The sequence below is a fragment of the Eucalyptus grandis genome, chromosome 2, assembly GCF_016545825.1.
Source record: "Eucalyptus grandis isolate ANBG69807.140 chromosome 2, ASM1654582v1, whole genome shotgun sequence".
Taxonomy (NCBI): domain Eukaryota; kingdom Viridiplantae; phylum Streptophyta; class Magnoliopsida; order Myrtales; family Myrtaceae; genus Eucalyptus; species Eucalyptus grandis.
The window spans coordinates 7,163,570-7,184,489 of NC_052613.1; the positions used below are offsets into that span (position 1 = coordinate 7,163,570).

The 20,920-nt window shown below is 37.0% G+C and overlaps 1 protein-coding gene across 1 annotated transcript; it reads left to right on the forward strand.

Annotated features, from left to right (window-relative positions):
* Nucleotides 1-752: 752 nt before the first annotated feature.
* Nucleotides 753-20,491, forward strand: LOC104434356 (DNA annealing helicase and endonuclease ZRANB3). The gene is given in 26 exon segments (XM_039306721.1): nt 753-1,187; nt 1,765-2,124; nt 2,351-2,480; nt 3,241-3,416; nt 6,594-6,667; nt 6,819-6,854; nt 6,937-7,027; nt 7,353-7,412; nt 7,978-8,146; nt 8,779-8,966; nt 10,172-10,273; nt 10,510-10,620; nt 11,230-11,295; nt 11,385-11,483; nt 13,224-13,319; nt 13,573-13,656; nt 14,074-14,196; nt 15,759-16,055; nt 16,184-16,371; nt 16,438-16,535; nt 16,706-16,789; nt 16,792-16,849; nt 17,010-17,089; nt 17,741-17,916; nt 19,831-19,983; nt 20,097-20,491. Coding segments are annotated over 25 exon segments (3,450 nt in total). The 5' UTR covers nt 753-773; the 3' UTR covers nt 19,921-19,983; nt 20,097-20,491.
* Nucleotides 20,492-20,920: the final 429 nt, after the last annotated feature.

Below are 20,920 nucleotides of genomic sequence, written 5' to 3' on the forward strand. Positions count from 1 at the left end.
ATCTCAAATTTGGTCTCCCCACTTCAAAAGCCCAAAAATACCCTTTCATAAAATATAGTACCCATCACCTGTAATTTGGAGGATAAAATGGTAAATTCAATTAATCCAAAGGGAACAAGCTTTGCACAATTATGCAGGCAAGGAGAACTGAGCAGGATTTTTAAAAGGCTCACAGAGGAATCAGGCGGGAAAATCGCCCTAGGTGAGAGACTTTACGCCATCTTTCTATTTCCTTTTTATTGGGAAAACAAAAATAGATAGAAATTAGGAGACCTCACAGTGGTAAAGATAGACACCACGTCAAGATTTCGGTTCTAACTACTATTAGGTAGACAAGTATAGTAGCCTTCCGCGTATAGAGTAAGTAAGGGTGAATTAAATGTCCATAATTAGATTGACTTATGACACTGTCTTCAACCACAGGTTGATCAGGTTCCCCCGATTGAGAACGGTGCCGTAAGATACCGTTGAAAATATCATTCAAACGCTTGGTTTTTTATGTTGAAAATGAATAATTTGAAAAATATTTTCCTAAAAATAATCATTTGTATTGCTTATAAAATGGTAAATTCGATTAATCCGAAGGGAACGAGCTTTGCACAATTATGCAAGCAAGGGAGGAGGCAAACGGGCCGCAGCAGGCCGGCCCCGGCCCATCATGGGTCGGCCCAACGGCCCGTCCAGTGCACAACTTTACCCGCCAATAACTTCGAAGTTCGAACCCCTCTCTCTCCCTCTTTCTCTCTCTTCTTTCTCTCTCTAGTTCGTCAGTCATGGAGGCGGAGGAAGAAGAGATCACAGCGGAGCAGCGGCTGCGAGCCGAAGCGAACCGGCTAGCCGCGCTGGCGAAGAGGAGGAAGACCGCCGCCGCCGCCTCCTCCTCAGCCGCCGCGCCGCCACCGCCGCCGCCGTCGCAGCAGTATCCGCACGGCCACTGGGCGCTCTTCAAGTGCAGGAAGTTGAGCCCCGCCGCGGCGGCGACCGCGGGGCCGGCGAAGACGTGCGGTAGCGCGGCCGGGGCGGCCGGGGCTGGGGCGCCGTCGGACGGTGCTGCCGCCGAGAAGTTCAAGGTCCGGCTCGAGATATGCGCGCCGGATTCGTTCTCGGCGACTCCGCTGCGGCTGCTAGGGTTTGCTTATCCGGGAGAGGACGAGGCCATGCGGAGACTGGTGGATTGCTTGGCTGGTGTAAGTCCCTTGGTTGTAATTAGTGGGCGGGAGAAGGAAATGGAGCTGATTCTCCTGTGCATTTGTCGTTCTGGGTCTTTGTTAGAAATGGATAAGATAATTTCATGCTTGCAGTTTTTGAGATATGGGTTGTAGAAGTCGGTGAAATTGTTCGGTGAGGCAGTTGAATAATTGGAAGCGAATATTCGAGATGTCATTGTGTAATCGCACATGTTGAAAAATGAACAAGTGTGGTTGGGAATTTTACAAGTGTGATCTAGAGGAGCTGTTGTTTACTTGGCATTGTAAAGGGTCGGCTAAATTTTCATTCGCAAGTCACAGTAATTTGTATTTTATTGCATGGAGGGATGGTTTTTCCATTTAAGACAATCTATAAAATGTTGCATGATTTCATTTCCTTGGATGCTTACTAAACAGTAAAACAGCTTTCCATGTCTGATGGATGCATGTCTCGAGTTAGCTATTAGAATGGATGATCTTGCACGAGGAAAAGCTGGTATTCATTGAGTAAAGTTCACTGTTAGATAGTTCTATGGAACTGTGCCGTCTGTATCTTCCTAATTTGGCTTTGGTGCAGGTGATGCCATCACACTATACCCAAAACCTTGCTGGTGGAAAAGCTTGTGTGTATAAGCTGAGTGATTATGATGCAGTGATAAGATGTTTAAAGAGCTTCAAGAGTGTCATATACGAGGAGATTCCTTGGGGAACATTTAATGTCATCGAGAAACTTTCACATTCTTTCATCATGGGCCAATGGATCCCTTGCAGACCTGAGCATTTGCCTGATGAGAAGGTTGATGAATTGATTGGGAAGTTACCCAAGAAAATCTTGGATACACTTATGCCATTTCAAGTTGATGGAGTAAAATTTGGTCTACGAAGGGGTGGACGGTGTCTTATTGCAGATGAAATGGGTCTTGGGAAAACACTTCAGGTTATTTGCTATGGCTCATTTGATTTGCTATCATTTCATAACTCTCCCATATCAAACTGGAAATTAGAAAAAGGTGTGGCTGGTGTTGGCCTGTGGCCACTCTTTAGATTGGAAGAAAAATATTAAAAAAACACACAAACACACAATGAATTGTTTAAGCTGTCTCATAAAAGTCAATTGAGCCTATTGCCCATCACTTATAGTGTTCATCGTTCCTTGCTCACAGGCCATTGCTATTGCAAGCTGTTTCATGAATGAAGGTTCTATTCTTATAGTTTGCCCTGCTATTTTACGCTTTACTTGGGCAGAAGAACTTGAGCGGTGGTTTCCTTGTTTGCCCACCGATATCCATCTTGGTAATGTCATGTTCAATCCCTTCACATATAGAGCTCTCTTTTCAGTTTGGTTTAAATGCTTCGCTTGTCCCTTTGATTGAGATTTGCTACTTAAAATTGGTGTACAGGATTTCTTGAGTTTTAGTCAAAGATCATCCCTCTTTTGGTTGTTTGGGATGAAATTCATTGATGGTGGGTCTTCCTTTGTAATTGTGTTCAAGCATTTGAGAAAAAGAGAGATGGGGAAAGGAAAAGAGTGAAATGGTTTCAAATTGTTAATGTATTTAAGTATTAAATTATGTCTTCATCTAATAGCTTTAGCTTTTAGAACATTTGATAATGGTTTCACCAAATTTTATATGGTATCAGAGCGGATGGTATTGAGTTTAAATCTTTCCAGTCTCCCACTTGCCTTCTGTATTGTATATTGCCACACTTTAATTTTAGACCAATGTTTAACTTACATGTGAGGGTGAGTGTTAAAGCATTTGAATACCAAACACGTTTTCATCTAATAGCTTAAATCTTTAGAGCAACTGGTTGTGGTCCCACAAGTTTTACACAAAGGAAGAAAGTTGACTTGTGCAACTGTTGTGTTACATGCTTCTTTGAAACTGTGAACTGCTATTTTCTGGACTTAAAATATGTTTATCAAAATGGTGGACTGGAATCTACAGATTCATTGAAGAGATATGTGACTTTTCTCTTATCTCTTTGGACTTTATACACCGTAGAATATACTGAAACACTAATGATATATATGAACTTGCTATCTTTTCAGTGTTTGGTCACCAGAATAATCCTTCACACTTGGAAAAATGGCCAAAGATTGTGGTTATTTCTTACAAGATGCTTCATCACTTGCGGAGGAGTATGCTAGATTGGGAATGGTCTCTTTTGATAGTTGATGAGTCTCACCATATAAGATCTTCAAAGAAATCTGCAGAACCGGAGGAGGTATGGAGTTATATTAGTTGGTAAAAACGGTGCATCTCGTGTCTGTTAGATTGATGTTTTTTAAATTTTGGATCAACTCAAGAATGTGTGATGATTCTTTCCAATTCATTTCTTTAATTTTGTTATGGTAATTTTTTTGTGAATCTGATTGCATCTCATTTATGTTTTTTTGGGAATTATGGAATGGATCCTCTCTGGTCAGATGATTGCATTTTGCTTGAGCTGAATAATTTTCTGACTGATGCTGGTGTATTTAATCCACTGATAGTCATAGTTGCTGATGTTTTTTAGTTGGTGGTGCTATTATCACCTTTTTGAAATCAAGTTTGGATAAGGTCACAAATTGAGTATCTGTGAGATTTGGTGGGATCATAGCTAACTGTGGAATAGTTGGTTGTGGTCCTAGAAAATCAAACATAGTATTAGAGATATAGGCATATCAAGATTAGAAGTATTAGTATCAGAATTTGGGATTGGAATGGGAGGATAAAAGTACTGCTCAGATCACCTCATGATGAAGGCAAGGAATCATCTCTTGGGGCTGTAGACAGATGAGGCTCCAAGACAAAGTTTTGATCTACAACCTTTTGAAGAGTTTTTTTTCTAGTATAAACTTGAAGCTTGGGCTTGTCGGTCATGTTGTGATCTTGAACTTTTTCTCCTCCTGTCTTTGACACATCAAGATTCGGCAAAGTTGTTTTCGAAAACTCAAACAAAAGAGTGGGAACGACAGGAGAGTTTGAGTGCCACAATATCTCTTCACTAACTTTGGCATTCTCCCCTTGAAGAGATTTGTTGGAAAAAAATGGTTGTGACTCTATGAAGGTGACATCTATAGTGATATGAATTTTTCCATTATGTGGATTGTAACACTTGCAACCTCTTTGGTTAGGTGCATACCCTATAAATACACAATTTTCAGCTTGAGGATCTAATTTGGATTGACATTGACTTGGGAGGTGGACAAATGCAGTGCAACCAAACACCCTTAGAGGAACATCAGAAAAAATACAGGCTATGGGGTACGCTTGTTTGAAACAATCTAAGGGAGTAGTGTAGTTTAATACCTGAGTAGGCAGCCTATTAATTAGATAAGATGCTGTAAACATAGCTTCCCCCATAAGTATTTAGGTACATGCATTGAAAAACTGAGGGCATGGGATACTTCAAGGAGATGACGATTTTTGTGTTCAGCAATACCATTCTATTGGGGTGCAATTCTGCAAGCTGATTGGTGAAGGATACTTTTTTCTCTCAAAAAACTCCCCAAATACTAGTTATAATACTCAATACTTTCATCGATATGAAGGATATTAATAGTAGTGCAGAAATGGGTCATAACCATTTGATGAAAAGTTTTGAATAGGGACTCGACTTCAAACTTGGCACTCATCAAGTATGTCCAACATAAATAGGTATGATCATCTATAAAGATGACAAACCATCGTTTATTGGTTTTTGTTGGTAGGGGTGAAGGATCCCAAACATCACTATCAATTAAATAAAATGGTGATGATGCACAATACTGTTTTGGACTATAATGAGTACAATGACTTTTAGAAAACAAAAAATTGTCACAGTGTGGTGAAGAAACATCAACACCTTTGAACAAATGAGGAAACAAATGTTTCAAGTATCCAAAACTAGGATTGCCTAATCTATGGTGCCAAACCATTTTTTTTCTTGAACAAAGAGAACTGAAAGTTCTATACGCCTAGCTATTTTATCAAAGACAAACTCTTCAAAGTAGTAGAGACCATCCTTCATCCTAGCTCTGCCAATCATCTTCCTCGAGATTTGATCCTGAAACTCACACAACGGGAGTTAGACTCTTTAGAAAGTTTACTAATAGACAATAGGTTACAAGCTAGCTTAGGAACATGTAGTACATTATGAAGTGTAATAGAATCAAAAAGTGGAATTGATCCTTTGCCTACAATAGACGAAAAACTCCCATCGACAATCCGAATTTTGGGTTGTTGGGGCAAGGAACATAGGATGTAAACAAATATGGAATATTAGTCATATGGTCCGATGCTCCTGAATCAATAATCCAAGGTACATGTTGCAAACGATAGGAGAGGGCTTTTAGATTTCTACCTTGGTGGGCAATCGAAGTAGTAGGATTTTTTTATATGGACCCAGCTTGAAGTAGCTACAGAAGATGGTCTAGCTGTTCCTTGCTGAAAGGGAACGCGATTGCCTCATTAGCTGTAGGAGGCACACTTTGAGATGGCTTATTGTCACGGCTGAACGAAGTTGGTTAGCCATGAATCCTCCAACAGGTCTCCTGTGTATAACGAACACAGGGTTTGTTGCAGACATCACACCAAATACAGGGTCTCCCATTTGATCTTCGCAAGTTAGTGGGGATTCCGCTCACATTGGCCTCGGAGACTATTGTTGTCATGTGATGTCATGGATCACAGCCAACTATTCTAACAGGCCAACTGGTCGGCCATGTGATTTGCTTATATAGCTCTAATACCATATTTGATTTTATGAGACCGCGGCCAATTGTTCTAAAAGTTTTTAGAATAGTTGATTATGGTCCTACTAAATCTCATATGATATCAGAGCTAGAAATCTTGAATTCAAATCTCCAGGCCTTATTTGTCTCATCAATTAAATTTCCACACTTAGTACTAGCCAGAATACCGGACTAAGCGTGAGGGAGTGTTATAATATTTAAATAATAAATTATGTATTCATCTAAAGGTTTAAGCTTCTAGAATAGTTGGCAGTAGTTCCACCAAATTCTCATAGTATCAAACTAGCTAAATGGCATAAGAATACATTGCAATGGTTGTGAAATTTTGTTTTTCTGATTTCTGATTTTTAGCTGTAAGCCAATATTAGCTCCTTCTAATAGTCATTGAGAAAAACTAATATAAACATCATTGCATTACTAAGAATATCATGAAGCTTGAGATAAGGTTAAGAGTTATTGGTGAGGAGAAATTAGAAGATGCCCGATGACATTCACTTGTTCCATCTTTAACATCAGTCATACTTTCAAGCAAACTTTATTTATTGCAGCATCAAATTTTTACCACAACAATAGCTTTTTGCTGTTTCAATCCGCTTGTGATCTGCCACTATCTTTCCTCCTAATTCCCCCACCTCGTTTGTGGAGAGTGCTTACCATGACTCATTATCTGTCCTTATTTATAACAGATAAAGGCAGTTCTTGATGTGGCAGCAAAGGTCAGACGTATCATTCTACTGTCAGGAACCCCTTCTTTGTCTAGGTTGTTGCCCTTTGAAACGGATGACATTATTGCCTTTAAAATCTGTTGTTTCTTTTTACCCTGCCCGCCCCCTTTCTCTCCATTTTTCTGCTACTTTGTTATACTTTTGCTATCTGATACCTTATTTTGGATGCATTCTAGGTGATTGTAGGCCATATGACATTTTCCAGCAGATAAACATGCTCTGGTAATTGCTTTTATATGGTTCTACTTTCACTGGATTACTTTACTTCTCATTGAGAATCTAAAGTTCTTATTCTGCTCTCTAGGCCTGGTTTACTGGGAAAAGACAAGTTTGACTTCGCAAGAACTTACTGCGACGTAAAATTTGACCAAGCTTATCAAGGAAAGGTTTTTAAGGTAATTGCGGCACTCTCCAACAAGCTACATGCTTAATTTAAATGGCGTGTGAGCAATTTTGTACTTTCATATAGTTGAGTCATTATAGAAAAGTGAAAACTTTTATCCAGTGCATATGGCTGGATGTTTGAGTGGTTTCTGCTTCTTGGCAGATCCGCCAACCATGTACTAATTCCCTTTGGTAAGCCATCCATATGGCTAAGAGTGCCTGAGATAGTGCATTTCGTAGCTTTACTGGAGAAGACCCTGTAATAGCTTGTTGCTTGTACAATATCAGCTTCTTGAAATGAAAAATTGATTTGTCTGATGGGGAATTTTGTCCCAGGACTACTCAAAGGGCATTCGCTTGGAGGAGCTAAACATTTTGCTCAAGCAAACAGTTATGGTGCGATCTTGCTGAAATTGTTAACATGTCTCACCATTTTATTGCATAATGTGATTGGCTCTCATATTAGCTGTTGTAAAACAATCCCGTGGTTATATAAAAAACATTCAAATGTCAATTGAACTGCAAAATATGCAGATTATTTCCTCATGAAGCTGTATTTATCACAATGCAAGTCTCTTGGACATATTTTACGTCTCATTTCAAGTTTAGGATTTGCTGATTCCAGCACTTCCTTTGAGTGAGTAGCTTTCTTCGTTTTTAGATTTTTTATGTATCTGTGTAGTATGAGTAACAGTAACTTGTGCTTCTTTGCTTAACTTTGGTTTACAAGAAAATGACAAGTTAGTTTTGGAACCTTGTAGAGACAATTGAAAGTATTTGTGCGCATGGGAGACAACAACCATAAGATTCTCTGTTGAATAACTGGATATCTGGGTGAAGTTCAATTGATTGCTGTCCTGATACTGAGTCCAGTGTGCTAAGCCAATTAATTTATGCTCTGCCATCCAACTGCTCAAACAGTTGCTTCCCTGAAGGGTGTTTTTTCAATTTATTTTTTCAGATAAGACGCCTGAAGGAGCATGTCCTGGTGCACTTACCTCCCAAACGTCGGCAAATATTAAGAATTTTATTGAAGAAATCAGACATAATTTCTGCAAAGTCTGCTGTCAGAGTAGTTGACAAAGATTCACTTGATGACATGACTCTTGACAATACAGATCAGTGTGATGGTAATCACCACGACTTTGCATAAGCTTCCTTTGAAACTTCTACTGTATTTCCAAAATGTATAGCCATAACTTTCTAATAGGAAGAAACTTTCAGTGTTGCATTTGTGTTTTTGTTTCTAGCCAAGTAGTTAACTGTGATAATCTCATGCTCATTATCAGCAAATTATTGGATTATAATTAAACAAGCAGATGGTCAACATATGCCATCATCCCTCAAGTTTTTGCAGAACTTGAGGCACATTCCCTGTGTGTCACGAAATGACTCCACCTCCTTGTAAATTATCTTTGATCCATGGAATTAACAATATATAATAGCACTGTGCGCAATTGTAAAATCCAAATAGACTGAAAGATGACTTGGAAGGCATCAATCTGCATACAGATCCAATGGATTTTGAGGAGGGGTGTCGGAGTAATTTTCAGATGAGAGGGTTCCTTTCGAAATTTTACCAAAACATGGGGGTGTCAGAAAAAATTAATACCTTTATCTCGTCAACAGATAGCTGGTACCTTGCTAGAGTCGTGTCAAGTTTTTAGACTAAGACCATTTCATGCGCAAAACTTCATGTTTATAGTGTGGACACACAGAGATTCCAACTGATTTGTCTTTACTTGGTTTCTATTTCTGCCAGATTCCAATGGTCGTGACAGATGGCGCAATCTATCATATCAGGAAGTTGGTATTGCCAAGCTCTCAGGATTCCGTGAATGGCTTTCTCTTCATCCACTCATTGCAGCATCTGATGAGGTGGTGGACTCACCAAATTGCCATAAGATGATAGTTTTTGCCCACCATCATAGAGTTCTCAATGGGGTGCAGGTAGACCTTTGAGAGAGCATCTCTTGCAAAAATAATTTATACAGATCTAGTTGATAAGTTTCTGTTGAATTTGCCCAAGTATTTTCTTGTATAAATGAATTTGTGATATTATGGCTGGATGATTTGACTGCCTAGCTTTTTTATTATATACTAAATACTGTGTTAATGAGTAATTGATGTTCTATTGTAAACAGAACCTTTTGTTGCCATTTTAAGCTAGTTAATCATAGAATCTAAAACAAGATAAATTGAGCTAATAAATTGCTTAAGCAGCTGTCAAGCTTCAATGAGAAAGAGATTGGTTGGTCTTTGTGATTCTTGGCCCTGGGTATGTATTCCCAAGCACACTTAATTTGTCTGGAAAGTTGCCCCCCTTTTTTTGAAAGATTGGAGTCATTTGAAGAGCTTTAGCAACTTGATGGAATCTGTAAAGATCAGAAATTCCAAGTTAATCGTTTGTATTGGCCTGAATACAATGTGACCAATGTAATATTGAGGTTTCTCATTCCTCGAAATTGTTTCATGAAACAAGGTGAGAATTTTATTTTTTTTATGTGCTATGCAAAGCCAGTGAGTTGTTTTATCATATGTGCCGATAAAATATGTTAATTATGAATTGTATCTTGCACCATCCTTTAGCAGTTTTCATTAGTTTGTAAATCTGTTTAGCGGAAGCACTTTTATGCAGCTTTTAGAGATATCACCCCTATAAGTACAGAACTTAGCAAGTCTTCTATAATTAATTTAAAATATGCTTGAGTTAGATTATTGTTTCTTCAAAATTAGAGTTACTATCATTTTGATTTCTCGTTTAAGTTTTTTTCTTCTTGTTACGGCTTAGCATGCACCATTTAATATATTTCATCAAAGTGACCTCTACTACTTGCTTGTGTGGAATTCTGATTCTAAAGTTAAGTTTCATGATGTTTGTGATGCGGATTTCATCTAGTTTGAACTGCTATCTATGTCAGAAATTATTTTGTCAAATTGACCTCTACTACTTGCTTGTGGGGAATACTGATTCTAAAGTTAATTTTTGTGATGTTTGTGATGTGGGTTTCATCTAGTTTAAACTGCTATCTATGTCAGAGTTTTCTTTTCTTTTTATATATTTATCTATTTTTGTTTTGTTTTAGAACTAAGTCCCACTCAGCTGTTTGATTTCTTGGCCTCACATGAAAGCTTTTTATGTTGGAATGACTCAGGAGATCATATGTGAGAAAGGAATTGGTTTTATTCGCATAGATGGAAATACTCTCCCCAGAGATCGACAGTCTGGAGTAATGTCATTCCAATCATCAAATCAGGTGTGTATCTTGGATGCCTCTTCCTAATTTTCTTTGGTTGCACGGTTGTGTTGTTTTTACTGTCAATGATTATTTTCAGACTAAATGTGTCAAGTATTTGCATGTAGAGTCTCGAGGTAATATATCCTCTTTTGTTCTTTCTATGTTAGTGGATATTTCTTCCTAGTCCGGAATCCTTTTAACAAGGAAGAATTTAGAAGTTATTTACACTGATGACTAGGTGCTTTTCTTATTAGATTAAGATTGCAATAATTGGTATTACTGCTGGAGGTGTTGGACTTAATCTTTCTTCAGCAAAGACTGTGGTGTTCTTGGAGCTGCCTCCATCCCCATCATGGATGCTTCAGGTAGACTTACTTGAACTTTCTTGAAAATAATATCGAATTGTTACTGTATTTATGTATGGATTTTATTTTATCAAGATTGCAAAAATTGGTTTTAGTGCATTCCCTGCAAGATTAAGGTCCTTGAGCTCATGGTCTTATCCTCATCATTCCCCTGCTTAATTGTTGCACTCTTATGCAAAGAAGAAGAAAAAAGAAAGTGTTAATTGGTCCTTCATTGACTTGCTATTTCTCTGAAAGTTTGTTCTTTTCTTCTCTTCTATCTTGTAAAGGCATCGATACAAACCGTTGGAACATGATCCAGGCCTGTGTTTCATAATTTAAAGATGGATGGATAGCTAACTTAATGCAGACACAAAAAGGATGATAGTGTTGTTTCCACCCATCTGAAAACTCAAATGCTGACAGACCTTGACTTTATTTGTAACATGAACTGATAATATCAGTAGGACAGAATATTGCTGACAGAGCCCCTGAACCAGTAATATCTGTAATTTCATCATGATAGTTGCTGCTGGATTTTAAGAATCTTACAGGCTTATGCCTTTTTTGCTGTTTCATCGATTATTGTCTAAATTTTGGATGATTGAATGTCTTCTATCATGTCTAAAGGCAGAAGACAGAGCTCACAGGCAGGGACAAACCAATGCCGTCAATATATATTATTTTTGTGCAAAGGTGCGTGCCTTTTCTGGTTACATGTTACTTGAAATTTTTTATTGTTATTTCCAATTTTGTGATGCTTATTTTGATATTGCCTTTGGCAGGATACTACGGATGATTTGCATTGGCAATATTTAAGGAAGAGCTTGTACTGTGTTTCCTCTACTACAAATGGAAAGCGCGATGCAATACTAGATATTGCGGTATCTTTTTATTGCTTCTATGTTTGAATTGCCACTGGCTTTTTCCTATTTGTTTTGATTTCCACCTGATTGATAATGTCTTTATGAAATCAAAGAGAGAGCAGTGTCTTGCTTGCCTTGCTTCTTTCTACATAAGTTGGGCATATTTGTGATAATCTTATCATGGCCCTTGACCATTTTCTGAGACATTGTTAAAGACTTCAAATTGGACACAAAGTAGATTTGCTGAAGTCTCTGCTTTGGAATGTTCACATCCTATCTATCTGCCTATCTTGGGCTTTCCTCAGAATTTCTGATGTAAAATATTTTAGGAATTTATATGAAATAAGATATTTTGATTAAAAAAGATCTCTGTCCTTTGAAAGGAATGGTAATCAGTAGATAGCATTGAATTTAATAAGAATAAAAAACTATACCAAGTATCACACAATTAATAACTATCACAACCTTACAGTGGTCAAGAAAATGTTGATTGATGCTCTTTGGTGTTAGACTGGCACTTCTTGATCTTAATTTATCAATGCTTCTCATTTTCATCGAATTACAATTTAGAACCTTTTGGACACTTGGATTACATGTGGCCTGTGTTCTTCTGGTGGAGGGATAATTGTACTTGATGTTTTTATTGTCTTGCTCAAACTTGATATAGCGGAGATCATGTAATATATTACTTTTACTAATTTTCGAGGCGGCAATTTTGCTGCATGATTTTGAAGATTGCTAATACTGAAAGAAGTGAAACCACTCCAGCAAATTTTAGAGCTTTTAAAGATCAGCTCTTTTTTTATTCCACTGTGCTGGCCTGATGAATGTCCATACACATGGTATTGCAGTCCATTTCTAGTTAAAATGAAGCAAAGTTTTCTTGGAAGGGTTCGGTTTCGCAGTGATTTTAGTAGAAGCTCAAATGATCAAGGGAGGTTCATAGAATCATTTACATTTAAGATGTGCTAGATTAAGTTGGCCAAGCGACTCAAAAATTTTAAAAAATGTCTGGGATGATTAGAGTGGGCTTTGCACGTACTCTATCCAAACATGAAGAATCCCGTGCTCTTTGTGTTCGACAAAGGAATTTATTATTCTGGTTAGATGGGTTTCACATAGAGATCATTTTATAGAATATAACATGTCGGAGAAATGGTTCTTTTTCATACTAACTGGAAATCGCGTTCTGTGGTTTACCTGAATTTCTCTCACTAGTGTCCTTTGACGATGCATTCTTTACAAATAGAGGATAACATGGCCATTGGAAATGCAAGTTTTTGTGAATGTCTAGTGTAATTGTTCCAATATGCAAGTTGTTTGAAGTTAATTTTTTATTGATTAAATTGGTGCTTCAGACAATCAATATTACTGTGTCCTTGAATTGTTTCTTAAATTGTTAGTTAATGGAAAAACCCCAATGAAACGAGCCTAGGTTTTATTCCTATAGTGGAGTGCAATACATAGTCAATAAAAAAAAATACATAGTCAATAGAACCCCTGTTCCTTCTGTCCCTTTACACTGATAAACATGCGTGAATGTGCATGTACTTGCTTGCTTGTGTATGGTGCTTTTTTGTCCATGTTACTTGTGTCGTTTTGTTTTTATTGCAGTCACTGTACACGGTCATTAGTCCATGCATTCTGAAAACTATGCCTTTGTCTTGTCTGACATCTCTTATTTCCATTCCATGCTATTTTATGGTTGCTTGTTTCTTTTACTATAATAATCATTTTTTTTCCTTTTCTTGGTGTCAGGTTGACAATGTTTCATATTTTGGAATTTCTGATGAAACTGATAGAAGTTATATTCAGAAGTTGGAGGAAATTGCGTGCAGTCAACTGTTGCAGAAGGTAAATAATTCTTGATTCTCAAGCTTAGATTGAAATTGCAAGTATTCTAAAGGTTACAGAAGTTGATTTAAGTAATAATTGGCTATTAAGAACATAATGACTCCTGTGGTCAGCTCAAGCAGAATAGGATGAGGATAAATTCGGATGCAATCCCCCCCAAACTCAAATAAAAAAACAACACTCCTGAGAAGAGAAAAAAGCTAGTATTTTTGAGAATGTAGAGAGGATGTTCATGGAAATTTACAATATGCAGGAAGATCCTGCAAAAACCAAAGAAGATGATAGTGAGCCTGCTCCTGCTGATCCAGTTCAAGCTAGAGAGGAGGAGAAAGAGAACGTAAAAGAAAGAGAAGGGCTGTGGTTTTCTGTTCCAACATTGTATTTATATTGAATATAAATTGAATATCTTATGTAAGTAAAAAAGGAAATAAAACTCTGATAATAAAGGAAACTTAATGGTTGAGGTAAGTCATTCTGTTGGCAAGAGAACTCTCTTTAAATCTTAAATCTTCTGATCTGTGTACTCAAAAGCGGACTAGTAAGAGAGCCAGTCAGGGGACCTTTTCGATGAATGATAATTGCTAGGTAGAAATTAAATAAGATGCTCATTGTCCAAAAAAATCAAAACATGGAACTGGAATCATTACTTAGTGATCTGGGATTTTTCGGAAGCATTGATTGATATATAGAAAAGCAAATTGTGATGCCCAGATAGTTCATAAAGATTTTTGGGGTTATCATGATTACACTATGACATGTTTTGGAAAATGTATTACAGGAAAGTGCTTTGACAACCGGGGTCAGAAATGGAGAGTGTCCTGATGTAGTTGAAGCAGATCAGAATATTGTAAATTTCATTAATTCTTTGCGGTTTGAGGTAATTTATCAGTTTTTCCATATGGAAATGATTCTTCCCTGTGAAACAAACTGCCAGACAACCGCAACTTATTTTCCATCTGGGAGTAGAGCCAACATTTTAAAGTTAGCTGTTTAAAACTACTATTAAAATGTTTTTTATTGGGTATGGCTGCCATATAAAGAGTGCCTCTTTGTGAGCGTCTCTAGTAAACAAATTATGAATAGAAGTTTGTATTTGCATGAGCATCAAGCATGCTTAGCCAGTTCCTCGTTGTATCTTGATTAATCTGTGGATCATTTTGATACTGATGGTGACCGCTCCTATTATGCAATGTTTAAAAGTTTTTTAGTGCCTTGTCTTGAGATTGATGGACCCCACCTGCTTTTCCATATACATAACCATATCTTGCAGGGATGAAGATTTTGTAATTAGTTGACTTTGTAATGTGGCAAAAGAGTTGGTCTTTTGAAAGAACAGAAAATAATGTAATAGCAAAGTAGAATACTTTGAATTTTCAAGTTTTAAGTGTCCTCAATATGTTATCTGGTTTTTTCCTTTAACATGTATGCTTGGATGAAATCTAATTCTCATTTTCCTGTGCACTTCATCAACCAAAATCATTGATTTTACATGGAGATTGGTTATAGGTCTCTTCTCATTGTAAAACTTGAAGGATATTTTTTATGGTGATATCCATCATGTTCATTGCCTGTAGTTGTAACGTATTTGCTTTATGTATAATTCAAATGGTGACTTTTATGTGTCATTCTACCGGTTTATATTGTGAAATCTAAGAGTTAAGTGGAACTACAGAAATCACATCCTTTTCAAGTTTTGGCCTTGTGCTCAGTGCTGAACAGAGACCTCAGTAACTGTTAATCACTATTGTCACAGGCTTACAAAAGTTCCAATTACTCCAAATCATCCTCTGATTTTACAATTGTTTCTTCAGACTCCCCTTCCCAGGAGGAATAGTATATGTTGAACACAATGATACCTCCCCATGTCAATGACTCTCAAAGTTTATTTTGTTTTGGGTTGGGTAACCAATATGGTAAAGCATTGTTCCATACACAATATAAATCAAAAGTTAGCTAGAATGCTTCCTAAAGATTTCTAGACGTGTGATTAAGCTTTTAGGTTTCTTGTGTTCTGCTCCTGCACATGGATTTTGCCTTTATGCTAGTAGTAGAGGTTTTTGATTGGGAAATCAGGTGTTTTTGGCTCCTTCAGTCTCAACTACATTTGTGGCTTTAAAAGCCATATTCTGTGACCCTGCTCTGTAATTTACCAAACTGACAAGACTTGATGTTCTCTTTCACCTATGAAGATTGTGGAACACGTTTCTTTTAAAGTTTTCTTTGGATACCATAAGAACTGCTCCAGGTAAAAGTGATTTAGTTGTGGTCAAGGTGCATATATATTTTGCTTTGATTGAGGTCTGGAAATCTTCTATCTCTACTGAAACATGGTGAGCTTTACGAGTTTTGATTGAGCTAGTAAATTGAATGTATGTATCCAGCCAACGCATGATTTCTATTTTCTATTTCTGAAAGTCTGTTGGACTAATTCTTTTGTAGGTTAGCAAATATACTGGAAGGATCCATTTATACACTTGCACCCCGGGAACAGATTCTAGACCAAGACCCCTTTTCCATAGTTTCCGGCCGGAGGATGTTAGTTTGCAAAGTGATATTTCCCCTGATAATAAGTGTCTTGAAAACATCAGGGGTTACGTGCATGGTCTTCTAGTGTTCATAAATCAGTGGAACACACTAAGACCTATTCAACGTAGGAAGTTATTGGGGAAGCCTTTGCAACTCCCTTTAGCTGTTGAGCTCTGCTACTTGACAGATGGGATCAACCATGATGATTTGGTATGTCCATTTAATGTAATTGAAATGAATTTACTGTTAATAAATCATTTGTATTAGAATCCATTTCTTTTGCTCCTCTTATTTGATACGACCAGATGACCTCTTCTGTTTCCTCATAATTCTGCCAGGGATTGCTAAAGGGTAGAAGCAGAAGACGCACTACACCGTTGTTTGAAATAAGCCATCCATTGCCAGAAAATGCTGTGTGGAAGAAGGTTCATCTTGTTGGCAGTTATTGCAAGAAGGATAGAGAGTATACTCAGGGGTGGACCATGATGGACAAACCACTCTGTAAACTGTGTCAGTCACCTTGCATGTAAGTCCTAGTGTATTTGCGTTTTTGCTACATGGACGAATAGCTAATTGTGGAATCTTCTTTCAGGGGAGAAAATGCAAAGAGGCCTGAATATTTTGAGGATCTCTTCTGCAATTCTGGCTGTTATGAAGAATATCGCATAAGAACCAGTGCTAGTTTTATTCGTCAGGTCTAAACCTATATGCTTGTGAACACTTGAGAAACATTCTTGTTTTATTTATTCACCTGCATCTGGAGTATTAGCTCCGCTTGGAAAACGTTGTACTTTAACTACATTGCCTTTTCTTAGCCTCCATTTTTTCCACCCTCTTGGTTGACAAATTATAATTTTCAGGAACTTTTCGAATAGAACATGGTGTCTGCACGAACTGCCAATTAGATTGCCATCAGCTTGTGAAATGCTTGAAACCATTATCAGTGGGAGCCGGTGGGACTATGTAAAGAGAAAAGCACCAAATTTGGCTTCAAGGAAAAAATTGTGAGTACTTTATGGAATAATATCTCTAGTTGATGCAATTGAAGTGCTTAAGGTCATGCAGACATTTTCCCTTTTGTTTTGCATGGTTGAAGTTGAGTATGTTGTTCTAGAGCAAAAGCTTTCATGATAGATAAAATGTAAACTTCCATTTGTCTGGCAGGGTTGAAAAATTGGTCAATGATCCCACTGAGGGTAATGCGTGGCATGCGGATCACATTGTTCCTGTCTTCCGTGGGGGAGGTAAAAGTATTAATTGATTAAGTACATAATATATGAACTGGCTGTTGATTTAATTTGTCACGTGATTGATAGGACCAAATTTTCTATTTCGATTTTGCACTTCTTTTTCTAGACATTGATTCTTGTAACAAAGCATGGCTTTTTTAGAGTTCAGTATCACTGGCGTGGCCATGGTTGAAGAGCTCTTTGATCATTTCCTTCATTAAATTAGTTAATAGTTCTCTAATTTATATGCAAGATGGGTATTATCTCTATGGATAGTGATTAGTAAGCTAGATTTAAAGGATAAGTATGGTTTTTACATTAAAATAAATGCGCAAAAAAGTCAACTACTGAGGAACAAAGAAATGCACTAGAGAAATAAAAAGAGGCACAAGATGGAGATTGACCAGTGATGTCAATCTTGTGTCCGAGTTGGATTGGTGAAGTTGCAGGCCAATGTCAATCAGCTAATGTCCATCACTGGTCGATGGTGTTGACTGATGACAACAGGAATCCACTGCACTCACAGCCCTAATAATTCAAAATGTGTTCCTTTGAGTTTTTCTGTTTTGGTTTGATACTCAAAATGAAACATGGCTTTTATATTAGGAAATAAAAATTGGGAGCAGAATAGTTTTATGTGATTTACAAGTATAATTATTTGTGCAGGTGAATGCAGGCTAGAGAATATGAGGACACTTTGTGTAGCCTGCCATTTTGATGTTACCGCGGCCCAACGCGCTGAACGGCGTGCTTCAAGAGTCGAAGGTAAAAAGCGACTCAAAGAAATCTTGAGTGGCCTAAAGAATGACTGCGACATGGGACAGACTCTGGCTAAGTCAAAGGTAAAGTTCTTCTAGTTCATATTCTTTTCCATCAAGTTAGCTGCAAATTATTTCTCCAGTTCTCTTATGTTGGTATGTGATGGGGCTTTTCCTTGTCCCCAGTTGAATAGTTGTTTATGTCAAATTGGACTTTTCCTTTCTGTTCAATGCTCTGACTTGAAACTCTACTCGACTTCAGTAATGGAGAAAATAATGACAGGCAAGAAAATCTATTTTCTTTACCCAAATGGAGTGGAGAATTTGACTAAGTTCCAAGAATTAGTCCACTTTTATTTGTTCTAGCTTACATTGTGAAGCGTCAGTTAGAGTATGTATACCATTTGCTTGTTTGTTATATTTTTATGTTTGAGAACGTGATTTTCAATTTTTTTTTCAAATGCTTGTTGATAATAAGGTTAAGACTGTTGTTGGCTACCAAAACATAGTAAAGCTGAATTAGCATCCATAAGATAGTTTGCTCAATAATATACCTGGACAAACTGTCTTTTCTTTTTATTTTGAAATTGATTGTCCTTGGTCCACCTTTTAAGTTGATTTAACATGCTTTCAAAATGTAAAAGTGTAAATTTTGCACGTTTCAATTACTGAACCATTACACTTGGTCATTTTTTATATCTAGAATAAGTAAACTTATGATATATAGCTGGTTTATCAGTCAGCAGGTCATTTGTTAACAAGATCGATAGATTATATCCATTCTGATGACCATGCAATGGTCTTTGTCAAGTAGACATATCATATTATATTGCATTGTAAGAAAGTGGGAAAATGAAAGTAATAGTTCCTAAACTTTAGCTTAATGTGCAATGTATCTTTTTTGGTCTCCTTTTAAACTATTCTTAAATGTTCAATGTAATCCCTAAATTTTCAGTTTTTCAATATAGTTCCTCAACTTTCCAACAAAGTCATATTAGTCCTTTGATACTATCCACAAGTTTCCATAATTACATCATTGCCCAGATTTTTGAATATCTATTCATTTTTCTTTTTCCTACATCAAGGAAAAAATACACCACCTTTTTATTACCTTTTTACCTTTTTGGTCTTTACAAATATTATGATAGTTCCATGTAAGTAAATTTATATTATTATCTCTATAATAGTGAAAGTAGAACCTCATTTAGAGTTATACCGGGTTGATATATCAGCTATCTTATGTTTAAGTGTTTTCATAAGGATATTTATAAATGATATTAATTTTTCTATACATATAGTTTCATACTCATATTGATCTAAACCCTGTTCCCTATTTCTTAGAAAACACAAAACACAAGATTGAAAATTTTATCAGAATAAAATATTAGGAACCAGATTTGCATTATTGAAAATTTTATCAATCTAAAATATAGGAAACAAGATTTAGATTAATGTAAGTGCGAGAATTTATAAATAAATAAATTCGTTTCTAGACATCCTTATGAAAATACTTATACTTAAAGTAACAAGAATATCAACTCTAAATGAGTTTCTACTTCTACTATTATATAGATCATGAGCTAAACTTTGCTTAAGTGGAACCATTGTTATATTTATAAAGACCAAAAAGGTGATAAAAAAAAATATCATATTTTATTGTCGATTTGGGAAAATGATTGAAATGAAAAAGATATTTTCAAATCTAAGCAATAGTGTAATTATAAAAACTTGTGAATTTTATTGAAGGACAATTTAACTTTGTTGGAAAGTTAAGGACTAGATTAAAATTTTAAAGTTTAGGGACTACATTGAACATTTAAGGATAGTTCAAGGAGGCCACATTGAATATATAAAAAGTCAATTTCCCTGAGAAAGTATATTCTTTAATGTAATGGGCTAAAACCGCGCCATATGTTCAAGTAGTTTTAGCTGTGACTTGCCGCAAAGCATTTTACTGTGCTTCTTTATAACGACCAGCACTGATGCTATTCCTTTTAGAATCAGATGCATGAGGAGATCCGAGAAACGACGTCGGAAGATGAACTTCTAGTCAAGGTTCCTGGAAGTGCCTACTCTGAAAGACACTGAGATATCGGGTCGCATGTGTTGAAGGGTTGCGGCCTTCAGTGAAGCATCTCTCCCATACAAGAGGTGAGTTTAACCAACATGCCATAAGATATACACATTTTGATCGGAAGTTTAGCTCCATACTCTACAATGTTTTTTTTCTTCCTGTAAAATGAAACTTGCAATAATTCTGGCAGATTTGCAGCGCCATCGGTGTGATTCTTCATCTTTTGATAATCTCTTGGTTTCCCGCCCATATTCTGTCAGTGGATCCAGCAGCAAAACTGCATTTTGCGGGCAAAAGTATTATTGCCTTGCAGCTAGGTTTGCCGGCAACAAGCACGTGAAAGCGGCTAAAACATGATGATACAATTGGCAAGAACAGGATATGAATGATGTCCGGTATATCGGTGTACTCTTTTTTGTAGCAGCTTCTGCCAAGCTTTGTCTTTTACTTTATCTCAGACACTGCCATGAAAACACTAGGGAGCCCAGTGGCGGTTCTGAGAATTTAAAGCATCTTTTTCTTCTGTAAAGTGCCATCTTTCTGGCAGAAACTACATTCCATCCTTCAGAAATATTTGAAAATTAAGGGCCAGCGTGAAGCATGCTAGAGTGCGGGCATGGTGGGCACGGGCATGGCGGGCGCGGGCAGCCGCCCGAAGTTACCATATTTGCTCTCTTTTGCCCAAGCAGTTCCATTCCATCTGTTACATAGATTAAGATTTAATCTCAATTTCATATTTACCAGTGACACAGAAGTTACCATATTTGTTCTCTTTTGCTCAAGGAGTTCCATTCCATCCGTTACATAGATTAGATTTGATCTCAATTTCATATTTACCAGGGGCACATAAAAGGGACTGAGCGCGACCCCTCGACATAACCCTTGTTTCTTCTCATTCTCATTCCTTGCCAACCCTATCGGTGACCATGGTGGCAATTTTGGAGTTCCCAATCACTCTACTCGGTAGCGAGGAGAGGTGCTAAAACAAAAAACTTAAAAACAGAAAAAGAATTA